Source organism: Coturnix japonica, chromosome 9 (assembly GCF_054131305.1).
Source record: "Coturnix japonica strain WE chromosome 9, WE-NBRP24, whole genome shotgun sequence".
NCBI classification, from domain to species: domain Eukaryota; kingdom Metazoa; phylum Chordata; class Aves; order Galliformes; family Phasianidae; genus Coturnix; species Coturnix japonica.
Genome location: NC_140671.1, coordinates 5,141,928 through 5,165,805, shown reverse-complemented (window position 1 = coordinate 5,165,805; position 23,878 = coordinate 5,141,928). Strand labels below are relative to the sequence as shown.

Genomic DNA, 23,878 nt, shown 5'->3' with positions numbered 1-23,878 from the left:
TGTGTATGTACATTTAGACAGGGTATTTTAGAGACTGTAAAGTATAATGTAGGTTTGTGACGTGGCAGCTGCTGAGTGAAATATATTTTTGATAACACGGCTGAGGGATAGAGGATATTAAAGAACCTGTAAGTCATTGTCCAGGTGGTTTTTCTCTGTACACTCTGCACCTTTTAGCATTACACTGAAGCATTTTTCAGGACATTCATTACCCACCTGCTTATGGATCAAGAAGATGTTAAATGTGTTTTGTTGCAGCAAAGTGCATGCTGTGGCTAATTATGAATCACGTTGTTTTGGCAGCTCCTTTTTAACATTACATTGGACGGGAGTTATTGTGATTAAATGGCTGTAATAGGTGACTTCCCACCCCCTTTGTTAATGGTTTGTTCGTGCAATCTTTACGTGTGTGGACCTTGTCTCCCGTCCCCTCCCTCAGCCTCCCCAGATACAGTGATAGCCAGGAACACGTTGTCCTCGCTCATTTCAACACAGGATGGGCAGGGGACAGTTGATTTATTTACTTACTTGGTCTTGGCCTTTGTGTTTTTTTCTGGTGGCAAATTCACATGTGGCTTTTGGAGTGTGCGGTTGCTGTTAGGTTTTTATATTGCTTCCTTTGTGAATAAATTGACTGCAGGAATTGAGCCTCAATAGCAGATGATATTTAATTCCAGAATTAGTTTCTTCTGGCAGCGAAGGGTTGTGTGATAACACCACGTCTCTGTGTCTCATTGCACATTAACTCTTGTCTGCCTTGATTTTGAACTTGTTGGCTGGCTGTGGCCAACCAAATTGGATAGAAAAGTAGAGGTTTCAAAGGTGACTTCAGACGCACTCACGAGGTTTGATTTGCTGGTCCCAACGTGCTTTCATCAGAAGTGTTTGAAGTTATTAACTGCCTCAGGTTTACAAACCTGTTCTATTACTCCACTTTGCGTTGCAGCAAATTAACGTGAGCCTAGTTACAAAGTGATAAATGGAACTTAATCACTTTCCCCATCCATTTAGCATAATAATAGTGAATTCCAAGCAAATTTCTTCACCTCACAATGACCAGTAGCCTAACATAGGTACTCTGAGGTGTTATTGCTTTAGCTTTTTAAGCATAGAAAGCCTTAATCGTCTTGTATCTTACTGTAGCACCTCACGTTGTTCTGCCAAGGGAGTAAGTGATGGTCCTCTTAGATGCTTCCCAAGCAGTTGTGGCATTACTTGAGCAGTGCTTAACTGCAGCTGGAGGTAAATCTGTTGTTTGAGGCAGAGGTCTGAGAGGGGCTGGAAGTCTCCAGCAGACCCAGGCTGCAGTGAGCGGGGCTGACCCTGTATCTAAAACCAGAGCTTTTCTTAGAACTGAGCAGAACTGCAGATCCAGAGCATCATCAGTGCTATTAGCTCTTCACTGCCACGGTGTGCTGTGGCTGCTGCTGTTGGTAAGGATTAGCACTTGGTAAGGATAAGCACTTCAGTACTTGCAGAAGCCAGAAATATAGTAGCTGGTTATTCAAGGAAGCTTGACTGGGTTTGGGAAAAAAACAAATTCTTTGGCATTCTTCCTTGCATCTTGTTTTAAAATAAGCCCGGTGCCATGGTTACAAGCATAGTCACATTGCTGTTTCTCCTGGGATCTCAAACGTTGCGTGTCCCCATATGTTCCTTGGTTGTGAATTCCTCTGTTTTCTCCCTCCCACCGGGCAGTGGGCTGTGGTCCCAGTCACACACTGCGATACAGGGATGGGGTGGGATAGGATGGATGGGACCAGAGCTTTGCTTCGAGACCATCTCCTGGTTAGTGATTTGGGTGCTTTGCAACTGAAAGAAATACCCTGCTTTTTATTATTATTATTATTGAGAGTAGCAAATGAGCAGGACAAAGGGATGGAACCGAAAGGAAAGCAGATCCCGCACTGAGGGCTAACCAGTGTTTTGCTGGCACAAGCTCTGCACAGTGAGGGGTTCACTTACAGCCTGAGCTGGCAGAGCCTTCCCTGTCTCTGGGAGTCTCTGCACATAGCGTGCTGCAGGTAGCTTTGTCCCACACACCCCACACACCTTACTATGCAGAGGTGGTGGGTTTGTGTTTATTTCTGTCGTTGACGTCCCACAGGACTCCAGTAGGATTCCTTGGCCAGCTGAGCAGTTCCTGAGGAGCCCTTCTGTGCAACTGCAGACCTGCCTGTTCTTCCAGGGAACACATCTTATCTGGCCCATTGTTTTGTTTTTCCTGCCTCCGTTCTTTAATGGATTCTTTACTGCCTCTGTTGATTTAACTCGCTTTATTCAGGCAGAAAACAGTGCAGGTTTGACAGAGGAAATGCCACACACACACACACAGCACACCAGTCTTCCTTTTTCTTCCCTTTCATCCGAAGATGCCTTCCAGATGTATCTGAAAAACACAAAAACACCAGAAGTTTCTAGGAAAGGAATATGTGCAAGGACAGCTTGGAGACTGCTGGGAGTGGCAGCACAGACAGTGATCACTGGTACATCACTGAAAGCACAGACACATGCAGAGTTCTCCCTCTTTGTTGCTCAGTTAAATTTTATTTTGATGTTATTTTGATATTTGTTGTGTACTTTATACTTACATCTGTGTTATTTGACCTCTAGAAGAACTTACTTGAAAAGTGGATCAATATTTGCGGATTTCAGTAGTAGTTCTTCCAGAAAAGTCCTGGTAATGATGTTGTTATCTTCTCTCTCGTGCTGTGCCACAGAGACACTGAGGTCTGGATTCCCTGGCACTGCTCTGGTTGTTGTGATCCTCTCACTAAGGCAGTGCTCCATTTTTTTTTCCTTAGAGGGGAAGTTTGTTCTCTGCCAAGAACACCGAATAGCAAACATTCTGCTAGGTACTGCATTAGGCTGAATCACAGTAACTGTAAACTTTGTGTTTTTTTTCTCCCAGAAAGAATAATTTGTTCCAGTAAAATGTAAAGGTGTTCTGCGTATTAAACCTTGTTTCAAGACTCTGATGTGAAAGGAAAAGGGAACTGCATATTATACAGGGATTAAAGAAATCTACCTGCTTTTCCCCTTCTAGTAATATCAAAAGGGCTGATTGTTCTTCCTTGGTTTTCTGAGGTTTTAAGTGTGTGGATTAGGATTTTCTACTCATCAGCTGAAGCCTTGAATTGCCAACAGAGCTGCCAGCTCTGGGAAGCTGATGAACTAGAAGCTGGAGCACAGATGTGTCATCTACCAGGCACTGATGTGGTACTTTGAGGACACTTGGTGCTTTCAGGCAAGATAATGTACTCCATTTCCAGTTTCCTCACAGTCAACCTCTTGTGTGAGCACTTCCCAAATGTATTAATGTGACGTATCTAGTTACTGTGGTTGTGCATCTTAATTTACAGTACAAGAAGCATGCAGTTCTCTGGTTATACTGGGAAGTGCCTCCCAAGAAATACAATGTCAAAATTCTAACGTACTTTTAATACATAAAAAAAGCATTCTTTGTGTTAGCAGGTTACATCCAAGCTTTCTGTCACTCCTCATCACATAACGTGTGCTGGAAAATAGAAGTGGAAAAAAAACAATGACCCTGAAAACATCCACGTTGAATCCGGTCTCTTGAAGAGAGAGTTTTCATCAACATTTGCCTGTTTTCATAATGCTAGATACAGGATGAACAGATTTGCTCACAAGTGGGGCACAGCATCTTGCCATTCTGACCTGCAGGTATCCTGCAGCTCTGGCTTGTTGCCTTTCTTGGCAAGTGGCAGTCACACCTAATTTAATTCCTCCCTTCTTCACCTAATTTAATTCCTCCCTTCCTTGGGAGTTATAAAAAGGTGTATCTTTCAGACATTGTAAGTGGAACGTGATCACAGTGGCCATAAAGATGTCGTTTTTTAGGTTTGAAAACGAATGATTTCTAATCTTCTATTTATAATGGTTTAAAACAAAAAAAGAGGAAAAATCCCACTGCTCTCTGAGAACTCAAATAGCTGTTTAAATCGACACCTACAACTTTGTGGTGCTGTGCATTACGCTCTGTTTAAATCCTCCTTAATTCAAGGGAGTTATGCTGTGTAGGTCCCGAGCTATTCATTTTCTCTTCCCAGACAATTAGATTGGGATCATTTCTTCAGCGCATTAACACAAAATCCGTAGCCAAAGAATATGCAGCTTGAAATATAAGTGGTCACATCATTAATGCGCTCTGTGGATGTGGTTATGGAGATTGTTTTTTCCAATGGGTTGTGTGTTTTATTTGGAGTGCATTAAATATGATTGTATTATTGCCTTATTGTTTCAGGTGGGTGGAACGAAAGCTGGAGTTGTGCGTTTCTTGGGAGAAACTGACTTTGCTAAAGGAGAATGGTGTGGAGTAGAGCTGGATGAACCTCTGGGAAAGAACGATGGAGCTGTTGCTGGAACAAGGTTAGTTGATCATCAGGTAGCAGCCACCTCACAGATCTTGTGTTTCTGTGTTTCATCGTGGTAGTTAGGAGGAGTAGTTAGGCTGTGAACCTGCCTGTAGTGGTAGGAGGGGGATCCTTACACACTGATTGGAGTTTTATGACAACTGCACCTCTCTGAAAGTCTGCATCAACCCCACGTTCATGGAATTAGTTGATCTCTCCTAACACCTACATGGGTTTTATTCATAGACTGGTAATGGAAATCACAATTTCCTGCTTTTTGAACTTCTGCTTGGTTTTTCATCTTGGAATGAATTCTCAGTTAAGAAAATACCTAAAAGCTGAATTTAAGGGAAATCGCCCTGCATTGCATGAACTGAAGGCTCCTACAGCCTTATTGTAAAGACTGGAACCCGCACAGTTGCTTTCAGAAAGCATTAATTCTCATCACAAGTGACCTTTATTTCTCACTTGGTGCAAGGAGCTGCCCTTTATAAAGACTGCTTATGTGATGGTGCCCCCTTAACATGGATGATCACAACTTCAAATTTTAGGTGGGTTTTGTTTGTGTGTAACCAAAGATACATGTTCTGTATAATGCAATATGAATATATCCAATGAAATGTATAACTTCTTGATTGAATGTTCTCACCTTCTTTGCTGGCAGCTCGGAGGAATGTCTCAGGGAGGAAGGATGTGCATGTTAAAGTTTGAACCTGAATGGAATTTGTAGGATATTGAGCTGTAGCTTGAAGGGGTTCTTCCTGTTGCATTTCTGAAATGCGCTGTGATAATGTTGTCGCAGCCTATCAGAGCCCTTCACCAATACCAGGTTTGTTTTGCTAAAAAATAAACCAGAACCAAAAATTACAACTGAATACAGATGAGGCTGTCAACAGCTGCTACCTTGTCCTTTAGTACCGGTTCACTACTGATCCAGAATTCTTTGTGAAGCCAGATTGTATGCATGGAAACACAGAAGTTAAATTAATACTCTGACCTGTTTGCTTTCCTTTTTGAAGATACTTTCAGTGTCAGCCAAAATACGGTTTGTTTGCTCCGGTCCACAAAGTTACAAAGATTGGATTCCCATCGACTACACCAGCAAAAGCGAAGACAACTGTGCGAAAAGTGGTTGCGACTCCTGCAGCCCTGAAACGCAGCCCGAGTGCATCTTCCCTGAGCTCTCTCAGTTCTGTGGCATCTTCAGTAAGCAGCAAGCCGAGCCGTACAGGACTAGTAAGCTTCTTTTTCTATTGCATGCTTTATATTCCCAAGCAAGAATCCACGTGGCACTTGGCCTGTGGTCTTGCATAAATTGAGGATAGAACAGATCTTGGGAGGATACAGTATGCATTTAATTGTGCTCTCTTTTTCATTCAAAGCATGCATGAAGGAAGAAAATCTTAGCTAGCCCTGAAGAGTAGCTGAGTATTTGAATATTTAAGCTTACACAGTTAATTTGGGCTAACTGAGTTATTACTGTAAGAAAGGGGCTTGTGATGCAAACAAGGCGTCAGTGTTCTATGACTGAAACCTGCATTTAGCAGTTCGTTTTTCCTAGCACTGCCTCTGTCATATGGGGTTTGTGTTTGAGGATCTGATCTGCACTAAAGCTCCCGTAGCGTTACTTGTTTCATGAAGCAGTAATCTTCAAATTTCCAAAATGCAAAAGGCCTTGTTTTGCTGTTAAAGAGATGAGTCAGCTGAGAAATACGGAAGTAGCAATTATCAAGTCTTTGCTGACGAGAAGCCTCTTTCTTTTTGATTTGGTTTTTAATCCCTTGCATTCATCTAGACTAGATGTTGCAAAGTTCAGTGGCTTGGGTGAATTCTAACACACTAATTCCACCTAATACACTTACTATGGGTTCTTTTAAAGTTACTATTACATAAATGTCCTAACCCTGGGTTACAGCAGTAAAATGGGAATGTTCTGGGAAAGCTGAATTTAAGCCTCTCTTTCAAGTCAATTAAAAGCATAGGAATAATTGTGGGTTTTTTTCTGCAGCCGCCCTAGATTTTTCTTTCTTTTTTTCCTTTTTCCTCTAAATCAATGTGCACAAATACATCTGACTTGAAGGAGGTCGCTGACTCCCAGTGTCTGTAACTGGTTAGCTGACATACTGCTCCACTGACCAGCAGGTGCAGGACAGAGGTGATGTACCACAGTCCTTCAGAACTGAAGCAGATTATGAGTGAACAGAGGTCAACAGTTGGTCAGGGCAGTGGGGTTAATTCCTCATCACAGCAAGGATAGGGATTTTTGTTTGGCACAAATGGAGGGACTTTATAACCTAATACCGTCTGGAAATTGTACTCCCAGCTACAGAGTGCCCCCTGGTTTGAACCTGTTGCACTCAGTGCTACCTCAGGCTGCAGAAATGACAGCTCATTGCAGATTGTGGGCTGACATTGAAGCCTTAGCACGGACCTTCACATTTTATTCAGTATGCTGATTGTGTCAGCAACAAGAGGATAATTACACTATGTGAATGTCTTCAATATACTTATTTTATGCTGTGTTGTGCTCTTGGACTTGGGGCCATCCACGTTCATCTTAGCTATAGTTCTACAGATTGATTCATTTACATCTTAACATTTAATCCTTCAGTTTTGTTTTGTTTTGTTTTCCCAGAAGAACCTTAATTACAAGATAGAAATGAATGTTTTAATCAGACACCAAGGTACTTCAGGAGGTATTAGCTGTGAAGCTAGCTCTTTAAGTCGAGGTAAATGTCTTTGACCCTGAATGCCTTGTTGCCATAGTAGAGGCACAAAATGCTAGTTGGGTTTCCAAAAGCTTTTAATAGAGCATTTGGAAATGCTATACTGTTGCTGGTGACCCAAGATAATAACTTGGTAACAAGAAGGGCAATGTTATTTACTTGCTGTAAAGACGCCTTTCTTTTTTTTTTTTAATGCAAAAAAACATCATAGAAAGCTAATGGACTTGTCTTTGTGAGTCTGCCAAGTCTGCCTCAGTTCAACCCTTTTGTCTCCTATGTTCTGCCTGCTGATTGCTACAAATTAAACCTAATGGATAGGTATGGCTGTTGTTAAATTCTCAAACTAAGTAATTTAATGTAAAGCAAAAAAAAAAACAACAACCAACCAACCAAAAACTTTGTTTTTTTTTACCTAAAGGAGAAATGACAATAGGTTACAGAAAATGGTTGTTTCTCTAACCTAATGTTTGTAGAGTCATGGAGATATCCCTGATTTTCACTTGATAAAGAATGGTTTTTAATGTGCTTGCTTTGTAAAGTTGACAGAAACATCTTCCCGGTATGCAAGAAAGATTTCTGGTACCACAGCCCTGCAGGAGGCACTGAAAGAGAAGCAGCAACATATTGAACAGCTCCTGGCAGAAAGGGACCTGGAGAGGGCAGAAGTTGCAAAAGCAACCAGTCACGTGGGGGAAATAGAGCAGGAATTAGCACTTGTTCGAGATGGACACGACCGGGTAAGAGCCACACTGCTGTCCTTAAAACAGAGACTGTAAAACAATTGACTTGATTCCCCAAATCACATTTTCTAATTGAAAAGATCCAGTGTTCTAAAACCCATGAGATCTTTTGTGTGGGAGCTTTGGCCAATCTATACCACTTAACAAATGTTGGTTAAACCTTTCTACACATCTCAGTGAGCAATGGTTTCTTTAGTCATGTGCATATTTTGAGTATCACATTCCTGTCTCTTCGTTCATCACTTTACCACTTTGTGATTACTGAGGCATACATGACTTGAAAAAAGAAATCGTGCTATTTGTCTTAGATTTTGTTCTTATTCCTGGTGATTAGCATGTACTGGAGATGGAAGCAAAAATGGACCAGCTGCGAGCTATGGTGGAGGCTGCTGACAGGGAGAAAGTGGAGCTTCTCAATCAGCTTGAGGAAGAGAAAAGGTAACCCAAAATGGTGTTCATTGCTGTAACTGTTAAAAAAGCAAACTCTGCATTAAAAGTAAATGCTTTGATGATTTGCAAACATGAAACAAATCTTAAATAATGCAGATGTGAGCAGTTACAGTATAAAACAGTATTTCTGTGCATTGAAGTTAAAATTAAAAATAAATTCTTAAATTTGAGGAGGGAAGAAACCCAAAGAAAATTGTACTGTGATAAATTACAGCTGATAGAGGGGATTTTTTTTGTGACTGAATATCCACTCAGCCTTGGTAGCTGGCATTGCTTGTGTAACAAGCCGAGTGGACTTGTTTAGAGGCTGTAAGTATTGTTGAAAGATGGATTTCATGGAACTCATTCCTTCTAGAATGGCTTTCAGATGCAATGGATTTTATTCCTGCCTTTAAGAAGGTACGAATGGATCATGCCTCGTCTTTCTGAAACACTTCTACTTCAAAGTGAAAAGTTTCATAATCCCATTTCTTGTCAGTGCTGGATTAGGAATTAACAGTTTAGTGCTCTTGTGAATAATTTGTAACTTTTCATGTGCTTCTACATTGTGTCTGTCACTTATAGGAAGTCATCAAAGCCCTCAGTTTTAGCGTCTTTTCTAATTGATGTTCTTAACAATTCAAGGAAAAGAATTAGGATAATCAGATTATCAGATTATCATTGCTTTGACGCATTCTGAGTGCTTTTGAAAAGTCCATTTAGAAAGCAAACCCACTGTGAACCTGCTCTGTAGACTGGTGTTCTCCCCTGCAATGTCAGCCTCCCTGAAAGGCTCAAACTAGGAAACACAGAGGAGAACAGGCAGTGTTAAACCTGGGCAGTTCCTTTACAGTTTGCATGCATCTTTTTTATTGGACCTGCTTGCACTGAATTTTCAAAATAGTAGAGCTGGGTATGGAATTACTTTTATGATCTCTACAAAATAATGCAGTGTGGGGTGTTGTTTTTTTTTTTTTGTTTTATTTTGTGGATTTTTTTTCTTAATATTTAATTTTAAATAATAATAATAATAATTTTAAAAAGCTTTGCAGCACCTCCATTAGCTTGGCTGTGAGCCTCTTCTCACTGGATACCAGGCTGGTGGGGGGGGTCCGTTTTGCTGCAGTCCTCCATGGCCTTGAGCTCACCTTCAGTGTGTTGCTAAGCAGCACAACAGTGCTGCTGTGTTTGCCTGCGACCCATTAGCAGAAGTGACGTTTTACAGCCAGGAAAACATTTCATGGCTTCAGCAGTGTAATATTTCTCCTTCCTCCTAGTCAGTCTAGTTATGTTTACTTTGACAGCTCTGTAATGTGTATTCAGGTCAGTCTCAGCAGTAACTTGTAGTCAAATAATCTTTAATCCTCTGTTTCCCATAGCACAGGGTCACCACCTTCCATGAATACACTGAGTTCTATTTTTCCTTTTATTTTAGTCAACTGTCCCTTGTGTCACACTTTGATGCAGTGATTTCTACATGTGTCAGCCAGGCTCCATGCACCAGCAGTGTGTGTAGTTCAAAGGGAAGAAAGCATCTTTATCGATTCCTTTGCCATATCTTACTGTGTTCAAAGGATAGTGTTGGTGTGGAAAGAAATAGTGTTGATGTAGAGGTTTTCTTTCTAACTCATCAGAAACAGCAATAAAATACTTTTTTCACAGAACTATATGGATGTTGCTTCTTTAAAGTTGTGCTTCAGTGACAATAGTTTTCTTCCTCTCCAGTGTTCTTTGTAAAATAATTCTGCTGTAGTAATGTTTCTGATGCTTTGCTGTCTGTTTTCCATGGAAAATTGAGCTGGAATTCATTTTCCTTCGAAGTTATCTGAATTTTAATCAACTGTCCCCACAGGAAGGTTGAAGATCTTCAGTTCCGAGTGGAGGAAGAATCCATTACCAAAGGAGACCTAGAGGTAAAATATCTCCAGCTTTGTAAACAGGATATGTAGTAAGACAGAGAAGTGCAATCAGTTCCTCTTAATTACACCGTTCTTCAGAAGACAAAGGCAGGAATGATTAATTGATGCAGTACTGGTCCAAGTGTATGCAAAGCACATGGATGTGCTTTCCATTTCTGCACTCCTTGATTAAGCTAACAGTCCAGAAACTGCACAATCATGCCCATAATTCAGTTACACACTTCAGCAAGGATTTTAATATGGAGTTGTCATATTTATTTAGAATAATTCACAGTAAACTCTATTTTAAAAATATTTTTATGATCAAATATTATACCTTACTGATGTTTCTTCGATTGCTTAAGCATAAGCACCAAGAAAATATAATCTTAAAATTATGAACCTGACAATTGGGTATTTATATGTTTGAAATGAGTATTGAAGACAAGGTGGCCCATTTGACTTGGCCTAAGTTTTTTGAATAATTCTTCTACCTTGTCCTTAGGGAAGATTTATTAAAAGAAGAATATTCTCTCTGGAGGCGCATTGTGTACACAGTCAGAATGGCCATTTAGGTGCCATTTAGGTAATTATTTAATCAGATTAGGAAACATCTGATGAAGCTTTGCTGTCAACTACTTGAACACTGCCAATTTTCACCCCAAATGTAAAATTAAAAAGCAAGATATTTTAGTTCTGCTCTACTGTTGTTTAAATCTGAAAAATACTGGGCTCATGTGCAGCATAGATAACCAAATTAATTGACTTGTGTCCCTATGAACTGTTTATGATTAAAGTGTCAGCCTTATGGAAATGATCCATTTCATATAACATTTCTTTTATTTTAGTCTTCCATTCATTTTAAGATACCTATCTAAACTCTTCATAGAATGCTCCTCTTATTGTTTAGTCCATGGAAACTTTCAGTTCTTTATTTTTTGTTAGTTGTGGCAAACCATTGTAAAGACTGGTTTGTCGAGCTGCATAACTTCACAAATTTAAGCTGCATTAGAGATAATGAAATGTATCCTGTTGTTTATGTTGGAATGATAGTGATAAGTCTGCAGGTGAAATATCTTTTGTTCATTTGTGTTTTAATTTTACTGATAGCGAAAGAGGCAGATTTCGGAAGATCCAGAAAATGTAAGAAGGCACTTAAATGTGCAGAGACATCCCATGTTAACAGATTGTGTGCAGAAAATGCTTATACTTATTCACTAACTGCATAATCTGTTATTGAAACATTGACTCTAGTATTTGTGTGCATGTTGCTTTCAGAGCAATTACAACATTTATCAAAAAGAATGTGTGTAATGACTAAGCATTGTAATCCCCATTAACTGGAGAGAGGGCAAATGAAGGCAGAGTTCTCTGGGGTCAAAACCTTTGCAACTGATTGGAGAGTGTAGGAGCTTGTAGAAAAAGGCTGCCTGGGATCTTGAGATGTCTTTCATTTCAATGTAGGATTTTAGCTGCTTCACAAAATCCTGCTTGTTTTCCTACAAGCTCCTACTGCTGTTCAACAGTAAGCAATGATCCAGTTCTTTTTTCTGTGGAGGAAAAAAATTGAGTGTTCCCCATCTCCCCTTATTTGTTTCTTTTTTCTTTTCTCCTTTTTTGGCATGAAATGCTCAGGGGAGCAATGACTAAAAACATCTTAAAAATCAGTGTGCAAAGTTGTCTATTTTAATGTATCTTCATGTACCTTCCCTGCGAATTATGCAAGAAAAATGTATGTGACTAGATAACAGGAATTACTTTACAAGACATTAAAGCAGCCCTCTTCCTTCCGTAGCTCAGAATAGTGGAATTTAAATGCCTTCTCTGATTGGGTTTAGTAAGAACTATCACAGGCTGCCTCCTTTGCTGCATCCCCAGCCAAGATAGGAAGTTCTCAAGACTAAAACTGGTTTCCTGCTGTGCATTCTTAGGTGTTCCTTTTGCGAAGCTACTTCAGCGATCCGGGTCTCCTCTATTCTTCCAATCAGGCTCACGGTGTGTTAGAAGTAAAACTGCATGTGCCCTTCCTTATTCTCATTTTGTGCACTCCTTGTTTAATCCTATCTTTATTCCTGATTTCCCTATTCTAATTTTTTCCATCTTCACTCTCTGAAGGAGAGAGATGGCTGATCACTTTGTTTCCAGGCTAATGCTTCATAATCTCAGTCATGTTCTGTGATTGTTACCCCAGCACGGAGGGTCTGAAGGTCTTCTTGCCCCTGTCCTAGAATAGATTATCAGCATTTATGGCTTCAGCACATTTTCACAATTTGACTTGTTGATGGAGAACGTAACCGAAGGTTTATTTTGCTGTGGAAATAGCTAGAATACACAAGTGCTGGAAATAACTGATGGCTGCTTTGTGACATTGGGTTTGAGTAGAATTCTTCAGGGTTCAAGCCAGAGTAAAGCTTGTCCCATTTCCCTCTTAAAATAACTGTGGAACTTTTGAGAAGGGGAAGATGCTTCATGCAAAGATCTCTGGAGTAGTTTTGGTTTGCTGAGTTTTTCTTTGACTTTTTATTTTCATCTCGGTGGTATTTTAATTTCTTCTTTGAGATAGGATTTAAAAAGCTGGTAATCAATGGTGGGATATCTGATCTTTGCAGTACTAACGTGATGTCTATAAAATTAACCATGAAAGTGTTCTGTTTTTTACGTAGCATAGAAAATCTTCAGATAGTGTATCTCGCTAAGTGATGAAAGGAGAATTCTGCTGCTGTCAGGTTTGAAGCTTGTTTTCTGATGAATCCCTTTTGGGAATTAGAGCAGGAAAGACCTGAATAATCAATTTTTTAAAACAGCTTCATTTTCAGACTTAGAAGTGAGTAATAGCAGTCAGTCTCAGAGAGGGAACCGATTTACAGCCTTTTCAGAAAATACTGCGACTTACCTTACAATGTTTCTGTTTCCAAAGCCATTGGGAGGCAAAACTGATAAGTCACATCCTCATGGTTTTTTCTTTCATCTACGTCATCTTCCACTGATGGAGGCATTGATCTGCTGTGGAATATTGAACAAATCTAAGAAGTTTAATATCTATGGATGTTAGTATTTCAGACCTTGTAACTAACTTCACTGTAAATAACACAGTTCTGTAGGGATTTTTAAATATAATATTGCAAAGATGAGAGAAGCAGCAGTGTCCTGCCAGCTGTGGGTTTGGCAGCATTGTGGCTTTGGAGTTATGCACGCTCTTCCTTTGGGTTTCTTTCAATCCACTGTTAGGTTATCTCACTGGATCTCACTGCAGGACCTCTCCTCTCATAACAGCAGTTCATAAGGTGTGTGGGGGTTACTGCCTTATTTTGTTCTGTTGTAAAGTCAGTGCTGCAGCTGAACTGTGCTAGAGAACTTTCATCAAGGCTGATGGATGCAATTTCTTGGGCTCCAAAACACGTCTTAGCATACTCAGGCAGAACTTCATTCATTTCTGGAGATCCACCATATTCTTGATGTGGGCAGGCTCTGAGAATCTCCCTTTTGTTTTTTGAAAAGACACACGAAACACTTCCACAGTCCTTTTGATTTGGATTGTTTCACACTCGCAAACAGATCAACTCTCAGCATTTCAGAAGTGGTACAATTACTGAGGTTCTTAACTCTGTATGACTTTTTTCTTTCCTCACATCATTAAGGAGGTCAGTTTCCAACTGACTGCTGGACTTCACCACATCTCTCAAATTTCCAGTTTTCATGCAAACTTCTTGGAGTTTCTTGGAGCCCAAGTATTGAGTTTTCTGTGTGATTGCCACAAAAATTCTACTCCTTTGGAAAAAAAAATAAAAAAAGGCAGGAGGTGACAGCTTAGTTCATGTACTTCCTGCTCCCCTTTAGGAGCTGAAAAGAATGACAAAGTTGGGTTTTTCTGTTGTTTTATTGTTTGGTTCTACATCTTGTTCCACATATGCAGACTTTGACAATTACAAAGCAACCAGGCTATTTCCCTGTGTCTCCTGGTTTTGGAGAATCTTACTTGCTGCTTTCTTTCTGGAGGAGGAGAGGGATAAATTAGGAGGGTTCTGCAGTTGCTGTTCAGACAACGTGTTCTTTCTGTTCAGATAATTCATACTCTAGTGACAAATGAACCTTAATATTCCCAGATCTTGACCAAAAGCACTTTTATGGCTGAGACTTGAGATGCAGCTAATTAATATTATATTAAAAAAAAACGTTTGATTTGTCATGTGAGCTTCAGTGGTGAATTTTCATCAGGTGAAAAATACAACCAATGCGTTAAATTGTCAGTGAAATGACAAGGAAAGGGACGTACCATCCTCTTAGAGCAGGTGTAGGTGTATATTTATAATTTATTTACTTTTTCATAACTACTCTAATTTGTGCTGAAAACTTCATGTACTGATAAATAACTTCTACTTGGCTGCATGAAACTTTTGTCCATATTTCTTTGTGATTTTTTATTATTTTTTTTACACATCCGTCCATTTACACTTTCAGCCCATCTTTCTCATCCATAGTATTTCCCTGTTCATTTTATCCACTGCATCTTCTCTGCTCATCATTGATAGAAGATTCTGACAGCACGGCCTGCATGTGGCTCCCTCCTTGTGTGCTGGCATGTGATGGTGGCACCGTTGTGTTCTCTTCCTTTCCCTTTTTACTAACAGACGCAGACCAAACTGGAGCATGCCCGCATTAAGGAGCTTGAACAGAGCCTGCTCTTTGAAAAGACCAAAGCTGACAAACTCCAGAGGGAGTTAGAAGACACTAGGGTAATGGTTTTCACTATTTAAATAACAAGACTGATTTGTGTTGTGGAAGATTTCTGGTGACGCAGTCTGCCCGGGTGTAACACGTGCTGAAAGAGATCTTGCTTCTGCCACGAACCTCATGTAGGTTCCACACTTCTAAAAATGAGCATTGCTTTTGAGTGTTGGTGCTGTGTTTGTGTATAGCTGTGTATGTGTACTCATTTCTTCGGGAGAATTCAGGTAAGATGACGTCAAAGTGCAAAATTGATATTGAATCCATGTCAAAAGTGGCAAGTGGGACTGTGAGTAGACATAAAGGATTGTCCAGTGGTTCATTGTTGGAAGTAGCAAAGTTCATTATATCCAAGAGAAATAATTTCACTGTGCCAGTGCTTTTAATGCAGACTCCAAAATGGTGGATGTGCTGCTTGCTGTGCTACATCAAGGACTTCTTAATTCTTTTTTTCCTATCGATGACAGTGTTGTCCTGGGTATCTCAGCAGCATCAGTAACAATGGTGCTGTCAGAATATTACTCAGCATTGACCCCAGGACATTTTTAGCAGATGTTGATTCCTGGGGTTTTCAGCACGTTTCTGAGAGAACAGAGGCTTTTCTTGCTAGGAAGGTGCTCACTGTGTTCAGTTGTATTTGGAGCAAGGCTCAGAGGACTGATGTAGTTGACTTCAGTGGTTCAGCACGTGTCTGTTAGCAAGGCCTATTGTGCTATAACATTTTATTATGTATCTGTGCTTATCTAAAAGTAAAGGTTCAAGAAGAATGAAAAGCTGTGCTGCTTAGATTTATATCTGGCTGTCCTTGCACCTGGAAAGACATGACGGGTTTTGATGTATTTCTTTTTTTGTTGTTTGCTTCTTTTTCAATTTAATATTTGATGAATAATTCATGAAATCTCAAATCCAGGAAATCTGAAGTGTCCACGATTCCAACTAATGCTCTGATCAAAATCAGCTCTGTGTCATTGTGAAGAGTGCAGTTCTACACTGGATCTTAGCCAAAAGGCAGAGAAGCGATCTGCTCTGTTATCTCAGGGTTCCCTGGATCAAAGGAACCAACCAAACCCCCCCTGCACCTTGTGATCAGTTGCTGTGGTTCTGGATGGCTCCAAAGCAGCGAACCTCAGCAATCGGTCATACCTAATGATACTCTGCTGTTGATAGGTGCCCTTTGTCCTAAATTCTTTACTGATAAGTACATATGCAGTAAGATGCTGCTGTTGATTGTTTCTGGAATGTGGCATCTTTGTAATGAGTAACAGATACTGTAACAGATACCTAACAGTGCACCACTCAGGCTCTATTATTAGGTGTATTTATTACAGAAAACCTGTAAGTCTGCTTCTAGAGATGAGAAATCGGATGCATTTTCAGTTTAGAGTAATGCAATGGAAATAAATCACAAGTGCCAGTTCTTTTTTACCCTACAGTGTGAATCTTTCACAGTCGCTTGATGTAACAAAGCAGTGAATTTAATTCTGCCTTTTTCTCAGACTGATTAGTTTCCTGCAGGAGAAGGTGTGAACTTCCTCTAAGATAACACATCTTTTCTTTGTGTTAGAAGTAAAAAAGCAAATATTTTTATCTTGCTCTGAAAAAAACCAAGAAGTCATCAGGAATCTTTGAGACTCATAAAGTTTAATGTCAGCTGGAAATAAATGCTGCAGTTCTCTACAACAAATCATTTTTTTTTCTGGAAGATCATATATATATATATATATAGATGTATATTTTTACCTATTCCCCTTTTATAAACTGGTTCATCAGTAGAGAGGATGAAAAAGTCATATATACTTTTCTTCTATTCTGCCCACAGCAGAACAGGCCACTGAGCACTTGACAGTTTTTGTATCATGTTCAAAATTCATTTATTTGTCTTCATGAATATCTGCACGTTTTTAATTATCTCATTGCTTTTGACAGTGGTTTATCCACTGCTCACTTCAGATAATACTTCCTACACTTCTTTGTTCCTTCCAACCACTTTCTTTAATTAGGGAGATGAAGAGTATTAACTCTTCTGGATAGACAGAGAAAGAAAGTTGAGTGTGTGTCATAATATGTATAATTGATTGCCTTCTTAAAGCTTGTATTTATTCATTCACACACACCGCTCTTCTGGAAGTTAAACTAGGGACGAATATTAGGAATGTCCAAGAACGTCATCTACATTAAGTCCTGTTCAGGAGCAAGCACAGACAGTAGCGTCTTTTTCAGGCTGTTGGGATAATAAGAAAGATGAAGCAACAATTTCCTAATTAGAAATAACTGCTGTGGTTTTGTGTGATTTTCATACCAGGAAGGAGTCTCAAAGGATCCATCTGCTAAATAGGCAGTTGTTTGCTTTTCTGACAGTCTCATAGTTGACTTAAGATGAATTTGGAAGCAATTATTTCAGCAGTTTGAGAACTGCAGGTTCTCCCATCTTTTTTCCATCTGCTTTAAAATGGTTCTAAGAATCATTTTATTAAATGTCAATTATGTACGTAAGCAACTTTGCAAACTTTTCTTTAGCAAGTTGTTATTTGCTGGTAACTTCAGAAAAATGAGTTCAAGTAAACTCCACCTTTAGGGAGATCATAATATGCGTGTAATACAAAGATGTGGGCATCTATACGTTTTCTTTCTTTAAGTGACAATTTATACATAAATGAATTAACAATTGGTCTTGTTTCAGTGCCTCCCATATAAAAACAGTATTCTCCTAAGGTTTCTTTAGCATGTCCATAGAAATCGGAGTTAGCAGTGGAGCTCAGAGGTGTTACAATCCAAACCGCTCGTGAGAGGACACTAATGATGTTGGTTTGCAACACTTGGTGATTTCTTTTCACTGTGGACTAAGTGTCTCCGTGTGTTGAACTTATGACTTTTATAATTTTTTCTTCTTTTCTTAAAATGCTGTTAATCATAGGTGGCTACAGTATCAGAAAAATCTCGCATCATGGAACTAGAAAGAGATCTAGCATTGCGGGCGAAGGAAGTAGCTGAGCTCCGAGGGAGATTAGAGTCTAGTAAACACGTTGATGATGTGGATACTTCTCTTTCACTGTTACAAGAAATAAGTTCTTTGCAAGAAAAAATGGATGCAGCTGGCAAAGAGCATCAGCGTGAGATGAGCTCTCTAAAAGAGAAGTATGAAAGCAGTGAAGAAGCGCTGCGGAAAGAGATCAAAACACTTTCAGCTTCAAATGAGAAAATGGGAAAAGAAAATGAATCATTGAAAACGAAGCTTGATCATGCCAACAAAGAGAATTCAGATGTAATAGAGCTGTGGAAATCAAAGCTGGAATCTGCAATTGCTTCCCATCAGCAAGCAATGGAAGAACTGAAAGTTTCTTTCAGCAAAGGTGTGGGGGCTCAGACAGCAGAATTTGCAGAGTTAAAAACTCAGATGGAGAAGGTTAAATTAGACTACGAGAATGAAATGTCAAATTTAAAACTGAAGCAGGAAAATGAAAAATCTCAGCACTTAAAAGAGATTGAAACACTGAAGGCAAAATTGCTGGCGGTCACAGAGGAGAAAGAGCAAACCCTGGAAAACCTGAAGGCCAAACTGGAAAGTGTGGAAGATCAGCATCTAGTAGAAATGGAAGACACTTTAAACAAATTACAGGAAGCTGAGATAAAGGTAAAGGAGATAGATGTGCTGAAAGCCAAGTGCAATGAACAAACCAAACTTATTGGTAGTCTTACCCAAAAGATCAAAGCTTCTGAAGAAAAGCTTTTGGACCTTGCTGCACTTCAGAAAGCCAATTCTGAAGGTAAATTGGAAATCCAGAAACTTAGAGAGCAGCTTGAGGCAGCTGAGAAACAGATACAGAATTTAGAGACCGAAAAGGTTGATGGAAGTAGCAAGGTTTGTATCTACATCCATCCTTTTATTTTTACTTTCTTTTCATTTTTACATTTGTACTGCTCTAAACTGCTGTAGCAAACTCATCACAGGAAAAACCAAACAAAAAAGTTGTTATTAACAGTGTATCTTTGTACCATCCATCTGAAGAGGTTTAGAGAAAGCGTTAACTGGGTCAGATCTCTAAATGGGTTCTATTGCTTGGTCTGCATCACTCAGCAAAAGGAAAACATGCCTCTGTGGAAAGCTTTGTGTTATGGAAGGTTGCTTTCCTGGCTTATTTGGGAGAAGAACCCCACATCCTAATATACAAGTTTTTCACCATTGGTGCTAAAACTGTTGCATAGTGACGTGAGGCTCAGTGGGGTTTTTTCCTCTGATGATTACACTGGGTTGTAGAAAGATTCTGTGTTCTCAGTTTGTGCTGGTAGTATCTTTACTACCTTCACTGTCATCAAAGATGATGATGGAAGAGGCAAAGACTGTTATTAAAACCAAAACAAAGATCCTGGAGGTGCTTCTCTTTATGATAAAGGTATGCAGTGGTCTTGTCAGGGACCTTCTCATTGTATTTTTGAAGCACAAACTGCAGTTTGACGCATCTTACCAAGATGTTTTATCGTTTTGGATAAAACATCTCCTTAAGGCTGTTAGCTTGCTTTTCAGTACTAGAAAGTTGTTCTGCCATCACAACTAGAAATAAAAGTGCTAAGATTAAATTTCATTCTGGGGCTTTGGGCAAAACCCCTATTGATGCATAACTTGACAAGCAAAAAAGTCCAATTCTAAGAGCAGAGGGGAGGTAGCTAAAAGTCGCTCTCCTAAACCCCTCACAGATGGTTCCAAGATACTTGATTTTTATGGACTACTGGCACCGTATTTTTAGCTCACACTGAACTTCTGCACTGTCCTGCATGAGGGACAGAATCTTTTGTACAGTGGCATCCCTGTGTGTGTATTGGTTTGAACAGCCAGTTGAAACATACAGAGCTCAATTTATCCGCACAAAAAATTAAATCAGTGAAGAAGCAAAACTGCCAATTTAATGGATGCTGTAACAGTTTGGAAATGTTTCAGTGAGCTCCAGAACGACTGCCAGCAATTGTTTTAATTCTAAGATAACTACATTTCAATTATTTCAGTTGTGTTCCAAGATCCGGTCAGTTCTGTGATGTAGTCATCAGTGGGAATCAGCTTCACTCAGTTAACACATTACATTTTTTTCTTCTTCTTTTCTTTCTTTCTTTTTTTTTTTTTTTAATTTTCATTTTGTTCATCTTACAATGATCTTAATATTACAGTTGTTTCCTTCAGATTCAACTTTTAATTTCCCTCTTTTTATCATTCATGTTTGTAATTTTATTTTACTCCATTTAATCATCTTTGTTAGGCTAGTAATCTGGCCAAAGAGCTGCAGGGCAAAGAGCAAAAGCTTCTTGACCTTGAGAAAAACTTGAGTGCAGTAAATCAAGTAAAAGATTCTTTGGAGAAGGAACTTCAAGTTTTGGTGAGTAATATTCCAACATTTTGGCTTTTTCCTTTGGATTTTGCTTGTCGTGGTGAGAGCGTAGTGAAATGCTGAGGATCAGTTCTGAGTGAGGAAGGTCTTCCAAAGCTATTTTACTTACAAAAAGAAGGCACTGATCCATGACTAATAGGATCCATCTCAAAATGAAAGGAAGATCTCACATAACTTGTGTTTATCACCTGTTTTGTCTAAATAGGAATTATCTGTTGACAAATCACAGGTAAAATATTAAGCCAGATGAAAAGCATCATGCAGCTTAAGTTTAGACTACTAAGGACCTGTTATAGACTACTGTGTGACCTGTTATAAGCCCAGAACTCATGTTTCTTACACTGGGCTGTCTGCAGTTCTGTTGCTGCACAAGCTGATGGAGAGCTTATTTTGAAAGCTTAGGGATTTTCTTGCAATCGAGGCAAGGCTTGCATTGTGTTGCTGAATATATCAGTGCTAAGCTGCAAGTCAAAATCTTCAGTTTTCACTCCTATCAGAAATAGATACGTTTTGTTTTCTACATGTAGAATACCTAATATAAATTCAGTGGCCAAATTACACTTTAAACATCAGATCTTACCTCAGATTTCTGTCCACTTTTTCAGAATGAAAAATTTACTCGTGCAGCTGATGGAGAAGAAAATGCCCAGCGCTCTATGCAAGGTATGTCTGCTGTGAAATACATGGAAACTAAAAAGCTGTAGAAAACTCTATTGCAAAATAAAGTCCTCATGTTCTTTCAAATTTAAACTTGGCAACACAGCTGTTTCAGAAGCTGGGGAAAAGACAGGGTTGTTTGCAGTCTGTCCTCTTGAGAGCAGCATATCTTGCAAGTAGGTGGAATTGTTTGCAGATAAGTAGTTACTAACTTTGTCTTTAAAATTTTACTTGCTTAGAAACAATAAACAAACTAAAGCAAAAAGAAGAACAGTTTGCACTCATGTCTTCAGAACTGGAACAACTGAAGTCTAATTTGACTGGTAAGGAAGAAATGAAATGGGATGTTTTGAAATATGCATCAGCTTTGTGCTTTCTTATGCCTCCTGCTCAGCTTCCAGTGTCTTACATAGTATGCAGTGCTTTCACAAATGCATACGCCATCAAAAGAAAGCCTTTTGTGGCATCGCATATAATGACACAGCAAGATGACCATTGTATTAAGGAAATAGTGCAGTAAGGCAAAAGATTTCCCAGCTGAGTGTATTCCAAATCAGCAGTTAAATTCCTGCTTTAACATTGCTACAAAATCATGTGATAATGGTCAGGTACTCAACAAAGTCTTGGTGACCAAACAGGAGCATAATTAGTATTCTCCTTTTTAAGGACATTGTAAAGACTGCATATAAGTCTGATCATCTCCTTCTCCCTGTCCCTCACATGTGGGAGGCTCCTTCTAGTTGTGTATCTTAATTTAAAACTCATTTAGAAAGAAACTGATGACTGTATACCCTGTAAGCAAGTCTTTCAAGGCACTGTTGGGATTCAGGTCATATCAGCACAAGAGAGATGTGGACAGGTTGGATGGGGGGAGGGCCACAAGGATGATCCAAGTGCTGGAATGGCTCTGCTCTGAAAAGAGAGAAGGCATCCGAAGACCTTGTAGCAGCTTTCCAGTACCCACAAGGGGCCTATAGGAAAGCTGGGGAGTGAATTGTTGGAGAGTATAGTGGTAAGACAAGAAGTAACAGCTTTAAACTAAAAGAGGATGGGTTTAGATCAGACATTAGGAAAGAATTCTTTACCGTGAAGGTGGGGACACACTGGAACAGGTTGTGCAGCTGTGGGTGCCCCATCCCTGGAGGTGCTCAAGGCCAGGATGGACGGGGATGTGGGCAGTGTGATCTGGTGGCTTGCAGTCCTACTCATGGCAGTGGGGTTGGAACCTTGATGGACTGTAAGGTCCTTTCCAACCCACACCATTCTGTAACTTCATGGTGCTTGCATTGTTTCTTCCTGCTGTGCTGCTGGTGAGAAGTGCTTGTCTCTGCTATTATATTGCTTCATTTCTATCAAATCCATCTAGCACAACTTCTGTCCTGAAGCTAAGTGAATCACCTCTGAAACAAAGATCTCTTAACTAGTTGCTTTACCACTGTTTCTAAAGTGTTCTTAACCTTCTGCTACAGCTAACAGTGCTAAGCTCAAACCAATTATAATTATTAACTTCAGAAAGATAATACAGATGGTCTGTAGTATCATTTTGTTTATAGTTCTGTATGGTCTTCTAGCTAATCTGTGCATACCCTTTCTCTTAAGCTTACTAGACTACTAACCTTTGTCTTGTTCAGTGATGGAGACTAAACTGAAGGAGCGAGAAGAGAGAGAACAGCAACTGACTGAAGCTAAAGCCAAACTAGAAAATGATATTGCAGAGATCATGAAGTCATCAGGAGACAGCTCTGCCCAGCTTGTGAAAATGAACGATGAGCTACGGTTAAAAGAAAGGTATTCCTCATTTCAGAATATTCTCATGTTAATTCTTTACTGCTGCATTCCCTGCTTCTCATTTTCTCTTTGCAAATAGCTGAGCGTGATAGTCACACTGGGTGTCACATTGATATGACAAGTGGATTTAGTCTATCAGACTTAATTCATCAAAATGATCTCCTCACAGTTATTTGAAGGGAGTGTTGGTGTTTTTTAGTTACTACAGTTCTATGTGTTATATACTTCTAACAGTCCAGAATAAATGAACATTTTAAGGGTATACTGCCTCGTAATTGTGCTTCAGAATTATTTGATTACTCAAAAAGCTTATTTTGTTTCAATACTGAAGAGACTCTTTATTTTCTTTTTTTGACCAGCAAGAGAAAATGTAGGTTCTTTCAAATAAAAACTATTCTGTGCACAATTAATTTGTAAAGAACCCCAGGCTTGAGTTGAGTGGCAAAAGTGTTGCTGTGCACACAAGCAAGTGCTCGATCCTGCACACGTACATTTAATTTAGCAGAACTTTCCAATTATGTTAACTATTAAAATCTCTTTCTGAAGATTTGGATAGAATATGGGACTTTTACCTCTGAGTTTGTCATACTGTCAGCAAAAAATATTATTCTTTTATTTGGTCTTTTTAGGGAGTTGGAGCAAATGCAACTCGAGCTTACAAAAGCAAATGAAAGGGCTGCTCAGCTGCAGAAAAACGTGGAGCAGACAGCACAGAAAGCTGAGCAGAGTCAGCAAGAAACTCTCAAGACTCATCAAGAAGAGCTGAAAAAAATGCAGGATCAACTACTGGACATGGTAAGAAGTTTAAAAAGCGCTGGCTAACTGTATGGAGAATGAATAGTTACTACGATGTACCACTGCATCTTTAACTGAGTTCCAACTGTTTTATTTCCTGTTAGAAAAAGGAAATGGAGACCAGTCAAAATCAGTATAAGGATCTTCAGGCAAAGTATGAAAAAGAAACTTCTGAGATGATCACCAAACACGATGCAGATATCAAAGGGTTTAAGCAGAACTTGTTGGATGCAGAAGAGGCACTGAAAACTGCGCAAAAGAAAAATGATGAGTTGGAAACACAGGCTGAGGAGCTGAAAAAGCAAGCAGAAGAGGCTAAAGTATGTATGCTTTGTTACTTGGCATGTAATTTCAAGTTCAGATCTTTGT

At 39.4% G+C, this 23,878-nt stretch overlaps 1 protein-coding gene across 50 annotated transcripts in view; it reads left to right on the top strand.

Annotated features, from left to right (window-relative positions):
• CLIP1 (CAP-Gly domain containing linker protein 1) overlaps positions 1-23,878 on the top strand; it is a 57,840-nt gene that overhangs the window by 15,319 nt on the left and 18,643 nt on the right. For 13 of the 50 annotated variants that reach the window (XM_015877839.3, XM_085555625.1, XM_085555624.1 and 10 more), the window contains 14 exons: positions 4,268-4,392; positions 5,396-5,612; positions 7,642-7,839; positions 8,177-8,280; positions 10,124-10,184; positions 11,280-11,312; positions 14,798-14,902; positions 17,809-18,753; positions 20,141-20,257; positions 20,875-20,932; positions 21,166-21,249; positions 22,558-22,714; positions 23,344-23,509; positions 23,614-23,829. In XM_015877839.3, the coding sequence (XP_015733325.2) occupies positions 4,268-4,392; positions 5,396-5,612; positions 7,642-7,839; positions 8,177-8,280; positions 10,124-10,184; positions 11,280-11,312; positions 14,798-14,902; positions 17,809-18,753; positions 20,141-20,257; positions 20,875-20,932; positions 21,166-21,249; positions 22,558-22,714; positions 23,344-23,509; positions 23,614-23,829 (2,586 nt within the window). The remainder of the gene's footprint in view (positions 1-4,267; positions 4,393-5,395; positions 5,613-7,641; positions 7,840-8,176; positions 8,281-10,123; positions 10,185-11,279; positions 11,313-14,797; positions 14,903-17,808; positions 18,754-20,140; positions 20,258-20,874; positions 20,933-21,165; positions 21,250-22,557; positions 22,715-23,343; positions 23,510-23,613; positions 23,830-23,878) is intronic. The other 37 variants (XM_085555661.1, XM_085555634.1, XM_085555660.1 and 34 more) reach the window with 15 other exon arrangements.